General features: G+C 40.5%; 2 protein-coding genes across 2 annotated transcripts; both read right to left on the reverse strand.

The window, feature by feature from the left end:
* Positions 1-4,147: 4,147 nt before the first annotated feature.
* LOC136742804 (keratin, type I cytoskeletal 50 kDa-like) lies at positions 4,148-8,524 on the reverse strand. Its single transcript, XM_066698626.1, has 8 exons — positions 7,947-8,524; positions 7,298-7,382; positions 6,940-7,094; positions 6,667-6,828; positions 6,315-6,440; positions 5,851-6,071; positions 5,306-5,349; positions 4,148-5,136 (listed from the first exon to the last, which is right to left on the reverse strand). Exons 1-8 carry the CDS (start codon positions 8,442-8,444, stop codon positions 5,054-5,056), a joined length of 1,374 nt encoding a protein of 457 aa, XP_066554723.1. The 5' UTR covers positions 8,445-8,524; the 3' UTR covers positions 4,148-5,053.
* Positions 8,525-10,976: 2,452 nt separating this feature from the next.
* Positions 10,977-14,615, reverse strand: LOC136742788 (endonuclease domain-containing 1 protein). The gene is made up of 2 exons (XM_066698625.1): positions 14,137-14,615; positions 10,977-12,980 (listed from the first exon to the last, which is right to left on the reverse strand). Exons 1-2 carry the CDS (start codon positions 14,491-14,493, stop codon positions 12,369-12,371), a joined length of 969 nt encoding a protein of 322 aa, XP_066554722.1. The 5' UTR covers positions 14,494-14,615; the 3' UTR covers positions 10,977-12,368.
* Positions 14,616-16,010: the final 1,395 nt, after the last annotated feature.

Here is a 16,010-nt window from a genome sequence, read left to right on the forward strand (position 1 = left end):
GTAACTTACTTCCAACCAAATACAAACTGACTTGTTTACCACTTCTTGTTGTTGACCTTGATCTTAGACTTGTCCTAGTCTAAATCCACCTTTGTCCCTTGTGGTACTCCATATGGTCTTAAAGGCAGACGTTTCAATTCAAATTCATATTCATATACAATGGGGAATATGGAGTAATAATGTTTAGGTCCTTTATGTTTGTCATTTGGGCAACTGAATAAGTGCTCTCTTTTTAATAAAGGGATTTAAAAAATGGGATTCAATAATTTGAAATCAGTTTTTTTTAATCATAAAACAAATACTATTAAGTTTAGGTATAGTTCATTAATCTTTTTTTCCTCCTCAAGTGATGAAGGTGCATACTACAAGAACAGGTGATCCATTGTGGTTCAATTAAAAGTGAAAAAGAGAAGAGATTTCATTGAAATAACACTCATGTGGTTTCAGGCCAGTATATTTACTTTTTCTTTAGAAGAACTCAGGGGAGGTCTGAGCAGCAGGCGGGAGCTGTGTGAGTAAAACATACTGTGCATTGGAGGAGGCTGTTATCTGGAGTCCTGCTGGGTAGCCTTCGCTGTTTCACTGGGCTATCAGGGCCCTACACCTGTGCCAGCCTGCACTCTCTCTATTATCTGGTGCGCGGCAACTCTCTACAATGCCGTCCCTAATGAAGCTCCACCCAGAGCCAGCTTCTGTGTGCTGCCATGAAACATCTTCATATCATTAATAATATTAAGATCATATTCACCTGTCTGACTCCTGCATTAGAGGTGTACTCCATTGACTAGCACAGACCTTGAAATGATGAGCAGTAATATATGGATCTTTTAAACTAGGGACCAGGGGGGCAGGGAGCTCTGACAATGGGACATGTTCCACTAAGGAAAGAAAATAAAGGGAAACTGCTAGTAGGAAAGACCTTAAATGTTTGTACCTCAATGCCAGGAGTATAACGAACAAGATGTTAGACCTAGAAGCCACAGTGCCCGCATGTGACTATGATGTTGTATGAGTGACAGAAACATGGCTTACAGAAAATGATGGGGATGAATACAAGTTGAAAGGATACACACAGTTTAGGAGGGACAGGCAAAATCAAAGAGGTGGTGGGGTAGCATTATATGTAAAAAAATGACATTGAGGTAGAAGAACTCAAATTAGATCCCAATAATGGAACAGAATCTTTGTGGTTCAAACTTTTGAACAAGAGATCCAGAGGATTAGTGGTAGGAGTGTGTTACAGACCACTCAACTCAGAAATTCAGCAAGATGTTGCATTGTACAATGTAATCAGGACTGCATGTAGCAAGGATGTGGCTGTTATAATGGGGGATTTCAATTTCCCAAACACAGACTGGGAAAGCCCAGTTGGCACTACAGAAGCAGAAATAGAAATTGTTGAGATGGTAAATGACTGCTTTCTATTATTCAATTTGTCAGTGAACCAACCAGAGAGAGGGCATTCATTGACTTGATCTTTTCAAATGACCAATATAGGGTCAGAGGGACACTAGTTAGAGAACCCATGGCAAATTGTGATCACAATATGGTTAGCTTTGAGGCATTCTTTCAAAAAACAAGGACCAAGTCTAAAACAATGGTCTACAATTTTAGAAAAGCAAACCTTGAAGGTATGAGGTGGTGCTTAGAAGAGTTAGACTGAAGCACATTGGATACAGAGTCAGTTGAAAATGGATGGTTATATTTTAAGAATATACTACTTGAGGCTAATCTAATCTAATCTAATCTATATTAATGATCTGGACTCTGGGATAGTTAGCAAACTTGTCAAATTTACAGATTACACTAAAATAGGTGGCTCAACAGATACAATCTCAGCAGCACAGGTTATTCAAAGGGACTTAGATAATATTCAGTTGTGGGCTGACACCTGGCAGATGAAATTCAATGTGGACATGTGCAAGGTATTACATCCAGGTAACAAAAATGTCCACTATAATTACACTATGGGAGGAATAGAACTAGATGAAGTAACGCATGAGAAAGACCTAGGAGTCTATGTGGACTCCTCACTTTCTCCATCCAAACAATGTGGGGAAGCAATAAAAAAGGCAAACCGAATGTTAGGGTATATTGTCAAAAGTGTAGAATTTAAAACAAGGGCAGTAATGTTCAGACTGTACAATGCACTAGTTAGACCTCATCTGGATACTGTGTGCAGTTCTGGGCTCCACACTTCAAGAAGATATCGCTGCTCTAGAACACAAATTGAAATTGGGCTTCAAGGCATTCAAGACGGAAAACAGGAGACACTTCTTCACACAGAGAGTTGTCACAATCTGGAACAAACTCCCCAGCAATGTGGTTGAAGCTGAACATTTGGGAACATTTAAAGTCAGACTGGATAGGGTCCTTGGATCACTTATCCAGGGCGACTTACAACATAAGTGCAATATTAATGGACACCAAAGTGTACTCTCGTTTGCACACTTTCTTATGTTCTTATGTTCTTATGGGAAAGCAGGTCAAACAAGTGACTGATTAAAAAGCTGATAATGTTTATGAATATTGAAATAATAAAAGAAAACAGTAAGATTAAATGGCCAAAGAGTGGAGTCAACCCACCAGTTTATTCATGATTTCAGTGGTTATGGTGAAGATAGAAAGGATTTTTGATGTTACTGAATTATATCATCAGGTAGAGAAAGCAGCAGCCGATTTCCTCACTGGGATATATTGCCCACAGCCCACTCCACACTAAGACTCAACCTGTCCGCAGAGGACATGCATGAAATGTACAGTAACTGCAGACATGTAATATCTACATGGCAGTATATACCATAAACACAGTGAGTTTGAAGGGAAGAAATAGTAACAGAGAAGCAAGAAATATAATTAAAGAAATAAAATAAAATCATTAATAAAGAAATCATTAATTACGATATGAATATCACATAATTAACACATTCATATGCCACGCGCTTCATCTGAAATTCTGTTGAGCACATTAACCCTAACCCTAACCATGTTAGCTGTTAGCCAATATTGGACTGCTAGTACAGTTGAAATATGGTCAGAGGTAAAGGACTGGCAGCAGCAGTCAGTTCTAGATGTTTCAAAAGCATTTCCTCTCATTTTGAGTGCTCTTTATATATATATGCATATGTATGTGGGTATGCAGAGCTTAGAGGAAGATGGTTATCAAAGTTTGGAAGTTAGATTAAAATTGTGAAATATCCTTTAGTATAGAACGTATACATTGCACACATTGTGTGCCACCCACTTCCAAATTTAGAAGATTATTAACAGCCAATGCCAGAGACATTTGGCGTAATGGCAGTGTAGGCCAAATTGAATTCGCTGCCTGTGCTTGGGGCAGGGCACATCCCTGACAGAGACCCTTCTGTTGGTGGAAAAATAGATACAAACAGTGAAAAACCACCAATGAAGTTGGTCATGAACATTTTTAAACAATGCTGAGAGCCAGCAAGTTCCAGAGAAGCAGGGAAGAGAAGAGTGACAAAAAGGAGGGAAAGACTCAACCGAGCATGATTAGCTCTATCTCCGTCCCAGCAAGTCAGCTCCTCATGTTATCATGCACGGGCAGAACCATTTCTTAAGCAACTCCCTTCACAGGATCAAAAACTACATCAGCCTTTTGAAGAAAACTGTCTTTATGTCAAGTGTTGTATTTTCATGGCATGGCTGCAGGGGAAGAGGAATGCTCAAGAACTTGTTTTGGGTGTAAATAGGCCTGAGTATTTTTAGAGTTCAACCCTTTGTAATGATAACAAAGAGTTCATATAAAGTACTCCAATATTTGTACCTTCCACATGGTAACACCGTTATAGGAAGCTGGGAAATGGAAGGGGAATCTGGGAAGCTCAACATAGCATGGAAGCACAACATGCAATCAGCAATCATCTGTTGACAAATGAATGTACTAGTACAACCATATAATGGTTAAGCTGCCCTGCAAATATTTAATAGGGGAATAATAATAATAATAATAATACTAATAATAATAATAATAATAATAATAATAATAATAATAATAATAATAATAATAATAATAATAAAATATCCTTATTTTCTGTGTATACTGAAAATGTTTCCAAAGCCTATTAGCAGACAGGGTTGTGTGTACTGTGTACATGCTTAGACTCTCTCTCCCATGTTCTGTAAACCTGTAGCTCCCCCTTTCTTTATTTGTAAAACTTTATCATTTTGTACCACATACAGTTTAAGGCTTTGAAGCCAAAATACATAAACATGAAATGTGTGCTGGAGGTTTTGGATACTGAAACTTCTTTGTAGTTGCTCATATGTGTATCACCATGTTAATGATTGTTATAAAATATTTTTCTGTGTGAATTACATTTTTTTAATTGATTCAAATATAATAATTGTTCATACATTTGATACCACCTTTTTTCAGATAAGTGTTCATGTTTTAAATCAGTTAAGAATATTTGTTGACATCACATCAATCTGCACGTATGAGTGTGTGATGTACTTTGATACTGTGAACTTCCTGGCCAGGTCTCTGTTTAAAAAGGTTTGTTAATCTCATCTGACTTGCTGGTTAATTAAAGGATAAATACAAATAAATAAAAAGACATTTACATACATACCAAAATTAAATATTAATATTTTCTGAGCATATTAATAAATGGCTGTGCATATGACCCTCTGACAGCCCACAAAACAGAAATGTGCATGTTCAGCAAACATGCCAATAGACCCCATGGCATTATGGATGTCCTGACCTGTGAGCTCTATGAGAGAACCAAGGATGGGCTACAATGAGAAGCTCCCCTTGAATTTCTCTGTCACTTTTGGCTACAAATTTGACAAAAACTGTTTTAAAACTGTTACAACAATAAAACGTATAATGTGCATTTTGTTTTTTCAAATCCAAAACATATTATTCACATTAGTTTTAATGAAATACAAAAACACATCAGCTATAATTTCATACAATTTTCAGGTCACAAGTGCTCTTTTATTAGAGGCAATCCAGTGACATTTATAGATCTCTTCAAGATGTTTTCACATGTCCTGGAGATGCTTTCTTGTGTCTTCAGGCGATTCACTTCTTAATTTGAGCAGAAGAAGAGCTCACAACCTTTCCGTCCACCAGCTCCTGCACCACGGTCACTACTGTCTTAGTCACTGTGAACATTAGAGGAAGATTGTTGTCAGGCTTGATATATTTTAAATGGGCTGTTTGCTCTCTCAAGTTTAAACATAACACTTTATCTTGCACTTTCCTTTTTGTCTCTAAAACACCCCATCTGAGCTGTACAGAAGAAAAAAAGAGTTGTATCATAATTAAACTTACAGGTTTTTTCGGTTTTTTCACTCGTGGAGCTCTCGGTGCTGTGCCTGACAATCAGAAGAAGGAGAAAGATCAATACACGGCTGGAGGTCTTGTTGTTTTTGTGAGCACTTTGTGTTTCAGAGACATTCTCTCTTAGCATCCTGCAGATGTCTAGAGAAGGAATTACTTATTTCTGTCCAAACACAGACACCTAGTGGTGATTCTGAAGGAGGACAAGTTCCCCCCAAAAGGAACTTATATTGTTTCCAGTCCAAAACGTAACTTAGATTTATCCTCTGAGACCCAGAATATTTGGACAATTAAGAGGCATCTTGAAGGGGTTCTTGAGATGCCTACTTAGATATTTCAATTGGTTTGTAATCTACATATTCAGTGGGGATTGCACAAGCAACATAGCAATGGCAGTAAGTAAGCGACACATTTTCCACCAGAAGTTGCATCCCAGTAATGAATGTCAAGCAATTCTGCAAAGGGAGTCTACATCCCCTCCCTGTACCTGGGTCATCATTTACACTCAGTACTATATGCAAATGCCTCTTCCTCACCCGGAGTCGCCCCCATCCATCAGGCGGCGGTACTCTGCGATCTCCATCTCCAGGCGGGTCTTGATGTTCAGCAGGGCCTGGTACTCCTCAGAGCTGTGCTGCATGTCTGCTCTAAGCTGGGTCAGCTGGCCCTCCAGCCCGGTGACTATGGTCTGCAGACTGACCATCTGAGCCCCGTAGCGGCCCTCTGTTTCTGCCAGAGAGCCCTCCATGGATTGTTTCTGAAAGTAGATCCACAATCCAGAAAGCCATAAGGACAAGCAAGCCCTGTACCCAGTCCCCCTTCCCCTGGCCATCAGTGCTTATGGATTTTTCTGGAAATCAGGTTAAAAAACCTCTGGACAAGAACTGCTCAAGAGCACTTTGATTTGTTTAAACTAATAATATTAATCTACTCTTGCTCCGTCTCTCAAGCTTTCTGGAACACAGCTCCCTTGATGACCATGATGTACTGCCTGCCTTACCATGCTGCAGAGGGTCTGCAGCTCCAGCTCCAGGCCCTGCAGGATCTGTTTGGTGTCTTTCAGCTCCGTCGTGCTCATCTGCAGGGTAGCAGTGCTCTCCTTCACCTCCTGCTGCACGACCTCAGCCTGTCACGACAATGGGAACAGAGGCGGGATTGAGCAGGAGCTGTTTTCGGTTTGCAAAAATTGACAGACTTGGCTGGAGTCAGCAAGGACCTAAGATGGCTATGTGATTTTGGTCCATCCACATGGAAGATATGGGGTGCTCCAGCACTGTTAACTTGATTTCTGGAGGAAGCTCTTTGAGGCGTGTTGTTGGAAGCATGACAGCCATGCACAACACCTTCTTTACCTTGGAGTTGAACCAGGCCTCGGCCTCTCTGCGGTTCTTGGCCACCACGCCCCCATACTGCTCCCTGATCTCCTCGATGACCTTGTTGAGATCCACTCCAGGAGCAGCATCCACCTCCACCTGCACCTGGCCAGTCAGCTGGGAGCGGAAGGACTGGGTCTCCTGTGGGACGAAATATATGAAAATGACATTAACTGCTAGCATGACCCCTAACCCTGTGCCAAACCATATGCTTGATGTAACCATGGGGCTGGCCCTAACCCTAAACCTCACCTCAGTATGGTTCTGCTTGAGGTAGGAGATTTCATCCTTAAGCCCCTCGATCTGCATCTCCAGGTCGGTTTTGGTCAGACCCAGCTCACCCATCACCCTCTTCAGACCAACAATGTCAGCCTCCACCGACTGCCTCAGGCCCAGCTCATTCTCATACCCGCATACACACAGAAAGAGGCATACAGAGCATGGGTCTCCAGATAGATAGACAGATAGACAGTATCTGTATTATTGCACTTTGTGTTGCTCTTATATTTTGTAAGTCTCCTAAGAAATACATAATAATAATAATAATAATAATAATAATAATAATAATAATAATAATAATAGATAGAAAACACATTCAATTGCTGCACTCACTTGGCTCTGAAGTCATCAGCGGCCAGTTGGATATTGTCAATCTGAATAGCAAATTTAGCATTTGCAGTAGTTGCAGCCAGTATCTGAATGAAAACATAAAAATAAAAAAATAGTATTATTATTAAAAAATAATAATAATAGAAAAAATCGTGTTAAAGCTATAAGGTTAAATATGGGGAGTTTCCAGGGAAATTCGTTTTGACCACTAGGAGGCACTAAACAGTTGGCTTTGTCGACCTCTCATATAGGGCTTGATGGAGTTCATTATATGTTTTAGGTCTATCAATAGGAGCAGATTAAAAAGATAAAAAAATAAAATAAATAAACACTACCAATTTGCTGTCCTGTTCCAAAAGGGATTAAACGGTTAAAGAAAAAGTTATCTCATTCATAAGGAAATAAGAGTAATCTTTTAAAGGCCATTTTGTTTCAGTTAAAAAATGTGTTTGAAAATTAGCTAGAGGTTATATAGACTAAATCGTGCAGCAAAAAATGTGGTCTCTGCACAGAACACCTGAATGAACTGGTGATTTCATACCTGCATATTTTTAAACCCTGGCCTCCCCTACCTGAGCATTTCCCATAGCATGTGAGTTTGGATTCAGGTGAACTGTTTGCCAGGGGCCCTGTGTCAGTGCAGTGGGTACCTTGGCTTTGATGTCGTCGATGGCGTTGTGGTGGGAGCTGACGTCCTGGGTGGTAACAGTACGGTTGGCCCCCCACTCGCGGATCTGCTGCTCCAGCTTGGCGTTGGCTGTCTCCAGGGAGCGCACCTTCTCCAGGTAGGCGGCCAGCCGCTCATTGAGGTTCATCATGGTCTGCTTTTCATTAACGGTAACGGAGCTGTCAGCCCCCCCAATGGCATCCTCCAGCGAGAAAGCACCGAAGCTCCTGGATGCCCCCCAAGAGCTGTACCCACCACCAGAGCCAAATCCACCCCCAGAGCCAAACCCACCCCCAGAGGCACTGGAGATACGGGTGCCCTTTCCTCCGGCCCCGCTGTACAGACTCTGGGTCTTCTGTGCCATCACCAGCCCCCCGCCCATGCCACGCGAGGAACCCATCGAGGACCCCCAGTTCCCAGAGGCTCCAGACAACCGGACACCCCCATGGCTAGAGAAGTTACTAAAGCTGGAAAAGGACATGGCTCAGAGTGATCAGGGATGGCAAACAGGCAGACGAAGACTTAGCTCGGGATGCACGCTAGGTCCCCTGCTCCCAACTCATTTATAGTCCCAACTGCGGGTGTTGTAAAGGAACCTGAGAGGGTCAGTATCCAATATAATTATCCACAGGAATGTGCCAGCAGGTTAATGCCCTGGAGCACTGAAGTACTTTGACAGCCTCCCCCTGCATGGACTTGCTTTATTTCATCTTCACTACCTGCTCATATTGTACTCTGCAGGTCAGTTGGTTCACTTGCTGTGTAATGTTCATATAGGTCTCTAGGCCTAAAGATGTGGCTGTATAGCTGATGCTGTCCAATAGTAAACTCATATGTATTGATCTGTATTGCACAGAATCTCAAGAAAATGCAGCCTTAAACCAGTGATGAGCAACCCTGGTCCATGAGGGGACACCGAGATTTCTGTCTTTGTGTTCCACCTGAGCTATCACTGACTTCTGTGAACCGTCTTGTTAGAATGTATTTTTCTATGGGAAATTCTATGCTGTCTGGTTTGGTACAAGAAACAGACTTCTCTCCTTTGATTTGGACCCCATTCACACTTATTAGTCCGGCCCTGCCGCCTCAAATTTTGTCCAGCTTTTTTCAGACACCCTGTTCACATTTGTAGTTTTAGGAGGCCTAAGTGCGTATGTATTAGTATGCAATCGTCTGCATTGAAAGCAGCCTCTGTGATGCGTCTATAGTGATATCAGACAGCGGTGCTGCACTCCCTGCGGTTTCTGTTTTAACTTTATCTTCATCCACATTGTAAACAGCGCTTTCATATGGGCTCAAATTAGCGCCATAAGTATCGCATTCAAAAAAAAAAAATCGCATTCAAAAAAAAAAAAAATTGTAAACAAAATGAGTTTGAGTTTCATACAAAGATGCAAAAGAAGAAGAAGAAAAATGATACTGATGATTCTTCTGACTTATGCCCTCTATATGTCTACAAGCACTTGTCAGAGTGAATTATGTCTTACATAAGTGCCCGAGGGGAAAAGGCTTAGCTCTTCACCTCAGTGTCTCTGGAAGGAAGACAGGCTCAGACCAGCACTGACATTCAGACTGCACCTGCACGTCCTCAAGAGCAGGATAAGGCACGAGAGGCAAGGGAGGCGCTGCAGCTTTATTTGAACATTGCAGGAATGCACTGTAAGATTACATTTTATGGTGAGATCATAGCAAACCTAGCATGCAGATCTTGGCAATAAACATTTATCTGGTACACAATTAGTGCTGGTGTGTTCAAATGAATTAAATGATTAAGCCTGGTTTAATTATGAATGGTAATTGAATAATTGGAGCCCTTAACCTTGGTATTATTGCTGTGTTTTCCTTTATCTTTGACTGTTTTTAGTATATATGCCTTGATCTTTAGTAATTTCTTGAAATACATGTATTTTATATATATATATATATATATATATATATATATATATATACATACACACACACACATACATATATATGTGTGGTTTAAACTGTCTTAGAGCCGCCGTGTACAGTGAAAACTGATAATAAACATTTTGGTAGCAGTTCCTGTTTTATATCATTATTTAGCAGATGCTCATGTGTGAATTAACTGCTATGGGAACCTAATATGAAAATAACTACAGACCACTGCAAAAACAGTTTCCTATCACTTTTTATTCAGGGGGCGTGGATTGGAGTTACTGAAATTGAACTTACACTTTATTTAGAGCTTGAATTTGCAGTCCACATCTTACCCTTAATACAAGCACAATTCCAGCATGTTGTGCACACTCAGCATCTGTGTGCTTTAGATGTAAAAAGATGTGAGACCCTGCTGCCCTGTGAGATTAAAATAGGCCCTGCCCTCGGGTTAGCTCAGCCAGCTGACGATGTATGCGTTTTCATTTCAAGAAGAATTCTGCAATTAGTATGTCCTACTTTTAAATGGCAGTTAAATTGACAGGGTCTTACAAAATATTTCTAAAGCTAACATTCTCACTGTTCTAGAAAGGAATTTAAAGATATATAATACACTTGTGGAGACCTGCTGTAAAGATGCCTTGAGTGAGATAAAGTCTGTATTCCCCCAACTAATATAAACTATACACTACCAAAATCCAGACCTCAGGGGCTGCCATCCTGATTTTCTTATCTTATTTTTTTGTATTAATTATTTCATGTATTTCACTCCGGTTTCCTCCCACCATCCAAAGACATGTGGGTTAGGTTGATTAGCCGTGCTAAACTGCCCTGTAGGTATATATGGGTGTGTGTGTGTTGCCCAGCGATGGCCTGGATCCCATCCTGGGTGTATTCCTGCCTTGCGCCTTATGCCTGCCGGGATCGGCTCCAGCTTCCCCACGACCCTCACCAGGATAAGTGGTTTTGAAAATGGATGGATGGATGGATGGATGGATGGATTTCATGTATTTTTGTATTTAAAATCCAGTGAATTAAATATTTAGTTTAATCAATTAAGTTAATAGTACCCCTTTGATCTCAGTCAGCAGATGAAAAAACGAGAAAAAATAAAAAGGTTTTTAAAACTTTATTGCATTCCAGTACACTGCATTCACATAAAATGAATCACCAAGATTTGCATACCAAATCCGCTCTAATTCATTGCTTAGGATTTATCACCCATAAATCAAATATATATAATTTAATATTCAGTATATAAAAATCACAAATTTAAAAAAATCAACAAAAATGTAAAAGTGAGGGCATGAGAACATACATACATATTACTACATACAACACATATAATAATACTATTGCTTTTATTGTTCATAAAGGTAAAAGAATACAACACAATCATTTTTTTCAATGTTTGTGCAAATGTCTTGCTGTTACCGTTTATACAGGTCACACACCAAGCAACAAGAATGTAACTGCCTGGCGTTAAAACTTAAAGCTTAAAACATATCTTAGAATGTCTTCTTTCCTCTCTGTACAAAAAACAACATCATAAAGTTTACATTTGTAGAAACTAGGTGTTCAAATATGTTTGACTGTACTCTAAAAGTCTTCCCTTCCTTAAATGTGACACATATCCTGCTACCTTTGTCTTATATTCCCATACATGGTGAAGAAACACACACCTCTTTCTAGCAAGAGTCATAAAATATGTATTTGTGCTGGTGTACAAATGTTAAATATTGAATGAACCCATCAATATGCAATTTTAATAAGCAAACTAGAATTCCCCTTTTACACAATGAAAACAGCTACACATGCAGTGGAAAACAAATATTGCTGGGCAAATATGTATGACTTTTTAAGTGAAGGAATGATCTCATTTGAAATGCATGGGACACAAGTACCCTTACGCCCCCAGAGAATATAACATGGGCAATAATATAGGAAAGTATTAAATAAATGTGTGCTTAATATATGCTAAAAAATCTAAGAATTCCACATTTGACAACATATGGGGAATGAAAAGAAATCTGTGTGGACAGGTAGTGTATACCTCTATATACTTTAACTTTCTCACTTCACAAATTAGCCTCCATGTGGTTTATCTTCATATTTCTGAGGAAAAATAATTGTGTAGGGCAAAAAGCAGAGCTATGAAAATATATTCTTTTACATAATCACGTGTTGCTGCATTTATTGAACTAAGAAGCCTATTGTGTTTTTGTTGTTGTGACTCACTGACTACAACAAATTGTATTCTGGCTTCAAACAATAAAATAATCACATTACATCAATCAGTGTTCCACCTGGCACTCTTTTAACTGGCAATTTAAACTCACACAGAGCTCAAGATATTTTCTGATCTTTACAAAAACACAACATAATTAGGATGCAGATATATCTTAACAGCAACCGATTAAGATAAGCCACTAGTAATGAAAAAATAAACACCTGAACAGTCCAAACTGTAGACACAACTCAGTCTGTTCCTGGATTAGGACTGTTTTCAAGTGGAGCACCCGTTATAGAATACACTGAATACTGTCCCCAGTCTGTCCTGGAGATACATTTCCAAGGTCTTGAGGGACATCAACCTCACATCATAACCCAGGTATTTCTTGGGTCGAGTCTTGTCTACTGGCACTATCTCCTCTGTGCTGTTGGGATCGTTGCGTCCGATGGCGGCGTAAGTTGGAAATGCCTGGGTCAGGTTTGCGGGGATGGATGTATTATAGCTGGGGCAACAGTAGGCTGACCACAGATATTCCGGTATGGCCACCCTATCTCCCTTTATCCACCGGTCCTTCTGGTAAGGGATGACCCCTGTTACTATATAGGCTTCCTTTGCACAGTAGCTTGTGAGTCTGTTTTTAATGTCCTTCTCGAATGCAGCCCAGGGTCCGTCGTTCGACGGTCCCTTCTGTGGCACAACGTTGGTGAGGGTGAAGGTGGCGCATTTGTCTATATCGTCACTGTGGTGGAGGCTGGGGCTCAGATGGCCGCGGGTGTAGCTGGAGTTAATGTAGTCCAATTCAATGGCCTGGCTTTGCACCACATTCTGGTCCACAGGTCCTGGTGGGAAGGGAATCATGTTTCCATCTGCTTTGGCATAAGCAAGCTAGGTGAGGTGGGGGGGGGAAAAAGACAAAATATTGTAATACATCCAATAATCGAGACTTTCACATAAAGGGTCTTGATCATCTTTCTTTCATTGACTTAGAAAATAACTATATTTTTCACTTTGGGTCACACTTTACACCTTTACAAGTACTTTAGGCAGGCAGCTTTTAGACCATGATCGACATGTAAAAGGAATTTAAGGTGCACAGGCACAGGATCTACAAACCTCGCCTCTAGGGCAGGGCAACTTCATTTATTATTCAAGATTCTGGGAGTTGGAGATGAAAATCAATTCACCATGGCCTCTTAATACATGATCTTAATGAACCTGTCACTCAAACTGTGTGTTTTTTCTTTTCCATTCCTAAAGGCTACCAACTATCAATTGATCCCAACAGCAAAGGGAACTAGTTGACAGCCAAATTCATGTGATTTAAGATCTAGGTTCAGATTGTTCTCCATTAACTTGCGATTTCTCCATTTCAGATTTTAAAACGAATCTGCATTAACCCCACTAGCTTATGCAAAGCCGAAGTGATAAAGATAGAGAAGTGAAAGCAAGTGTTAGACAGGAGAAGGGCTATTCAGCATACAGGCTGCGTTCATTGCGTAGTGACACTTGATCTCTAGTGAAGTGATCAGTTACTAAAACTGTGACCCTGGGTGCTTGTACAGACCCATACTGGAATGTGGAATCCTTTTTTAATGTTTTTTTCCTGTTGCTGGTGGTGGCTTATATTACATGCATGAAGCTGTATTCTGTTCCCCTGCTCTACACTACGTACCTTGTGCATAGTGTCCCTCAGTTAAGTTATACTGCAGTCGAGTTGAATGTGAGTCACCAAGGGTCAGCAAAGGAAGTACATATTCAATAATAAGACTCCTACTTTTTCCCTTGCTCTCTTACATTGGGGAGTTGAATTCCTTCCCCCACCTCTCCTCCTCATTTTCTGTCACCAATCTGCAAATTCATCCTGGTAGGATTATCCCTTAATTGAATGGTATTTAATTTCAAAACAAAACATACATTAGATTATTCGATATGTTTGCCACAACACAAGTGTAAGTAAAAGAAAATACCCTCAGCACACACCTTTGTGCGCTCTATACAAGTTCTGAAAAGAGGTAACAGTCTGGGACACAGAAAAAACTACCTGGGGTTCATACTTCCAGTGCGTGTGAGGTCTCTTGGTGTCTGCTGGAGAGAAGAGATAAGCCGAGTAAGAAGGGGTGCGTCGGTGGCGGTCATACAGGCTGGCAAAGTGGTACTTATTCAAGTACCGCTGGCAGATGGCAGCCCCCACCAGGCCCTTGGGCGGCCAAGCGTTGTAGAAAAACCTCTCGCATGGTGTAAAGTCCCCAACGTCAGCCTGGCAGACCCACGCGGCTGTGAGCGCCAGGACAGCAGCGCCTGTGTGGAACCTCAGCATGTTGAGAAGAAAATGCAGGGACTTCTGTAGCAACACAGACCAGCTGGAAGAGGCCAGCAGTCTGCTTATTGCTGACATCATTATAGTCTGCTTCCTCGTGCTCTAGCCGCAGGCTGACAGTGGGGCTTCTGTTACCGGAAAGCCAGCTCTTGCAAAATTACCACGAGGGAGATGGGGTTGGGAGTAGCTGTTTATAATGTAGACTATAAGTGAGGGAGTCAATGACTGTGTCGCTTGAACTTCCCCTTCAGGTGACATGTGACCCATGAGGCAGTTTAAGAGCCATGGATAAATCATTGACCTGTTCACCTCTCATTGTAAGTGCTCTTCTTCCTGGAATGTATTTATTTCCTTTTCAACTTAGAACATCACTTTATGCACTGCTCTGCCATAACAAAAGCAGACAGTAGAATACATTTTCCAATCACTGTGCACTGAATCACAGCAAGCTTTTCTGCATTTGTTAAACACAGGATAAACAGACCTAGATTTAGCTAATCCCCATCTGAGAATTCAAGACAGCTCTTGTTTTCACAAATGCAAAAGGTTAATTATTAATGGCCACATGCACATCAAGCAAACTTAGATTCCAGGGTCATTCTTTATATGAACTAACTGCTGGTGTAACCCAGGTCAATTAATGGGCTAAAATCTTCTGTGGAATGTGAGAGAGGCGACCAGATTGATTATCAGCCAATCAGAAGCATGTGCATCTAAAGGTCCCGTCTTTGATTGAGAGTTCAATCATTGTCATCTCGAGAAAGCCTTGTTAGTGGAAGTGCCGTTTTGAGAGAAGTTTTCTCCCGTTAGTATAATTAGAAAAAGAAAAAAATTCCTAGAGTCTGAAATAATAATTAAAACCTGAATTTACCTGTGAAGAAAGGCTGGTGATCAATCGATCATTTCATCACATTCTTGAAAAGAAAGGGTGAATGCGTTATGAACCATTTAATTGGTCAGGTTTTTTTTGGAGTCCAGTTTCACTTGGGATGGCAAGCCTGCCCCGGGAGATTGACATCTTGTGTGTGGAAGAGGAAGGACACCAAAGACGGTTATTCAAGACGTTTTTTAAAGTATACTATTGAGCACAGCTCTGCCGTGTTGATTGGGACTGATCACCCCAGGATATGTGGTAGGACAGTGAAATAACTGTACTGCTGCTTTTTTTTTGGTTGTTTTGTGTGTAGACTACTTACCCAGGGTATTTGAATACTGTGAATTCGTATTGTGAAAATACTACTATTGAATTGCATTATTTATTTTTGTCTTTGAACTACAACTTACTAATTGTTTTAAATAAACAAGCCAGCATTTTCTTTAAACTTTACATCCTGGATTCTGGTCTGTTTTTCTCTTGTAAATCTCACACTGCTTTTCCCGAACCTAGTCCATTGGTCAGTTGTGTTGTTAATGTGTTCCATGCTAAATACATACTACATTGAGCTTACCAGAAGTGACAGACGCTGTGAGCAGGTGTATATATTCTACGCCGAACACAACAAAATTCTGGATTACTCTTTTGTTTTATGTAACCACAAACAGTATATTTTGTAAATGGAACAATTTCTTCAGTCATAACATTCTGAACTGTCAGGAAG

The sequence above is a fragment of the Amia ocellicauda genome, chromosome 3, assembly GCF_036373705.1.
Source record: "Amia ocellicauda isolate fAmiCal2 chromosome 3, fAmiCal2.hap1, whole genome shotgun sequence".
In the NCBI taxonomy this organism is placed as follows: domain Eukaryota; kingdom Metazoa; phylum Chordata; class Actinopteri; order Amiiformes; family Amiidae; genus Amia; species Amia ocellicauda.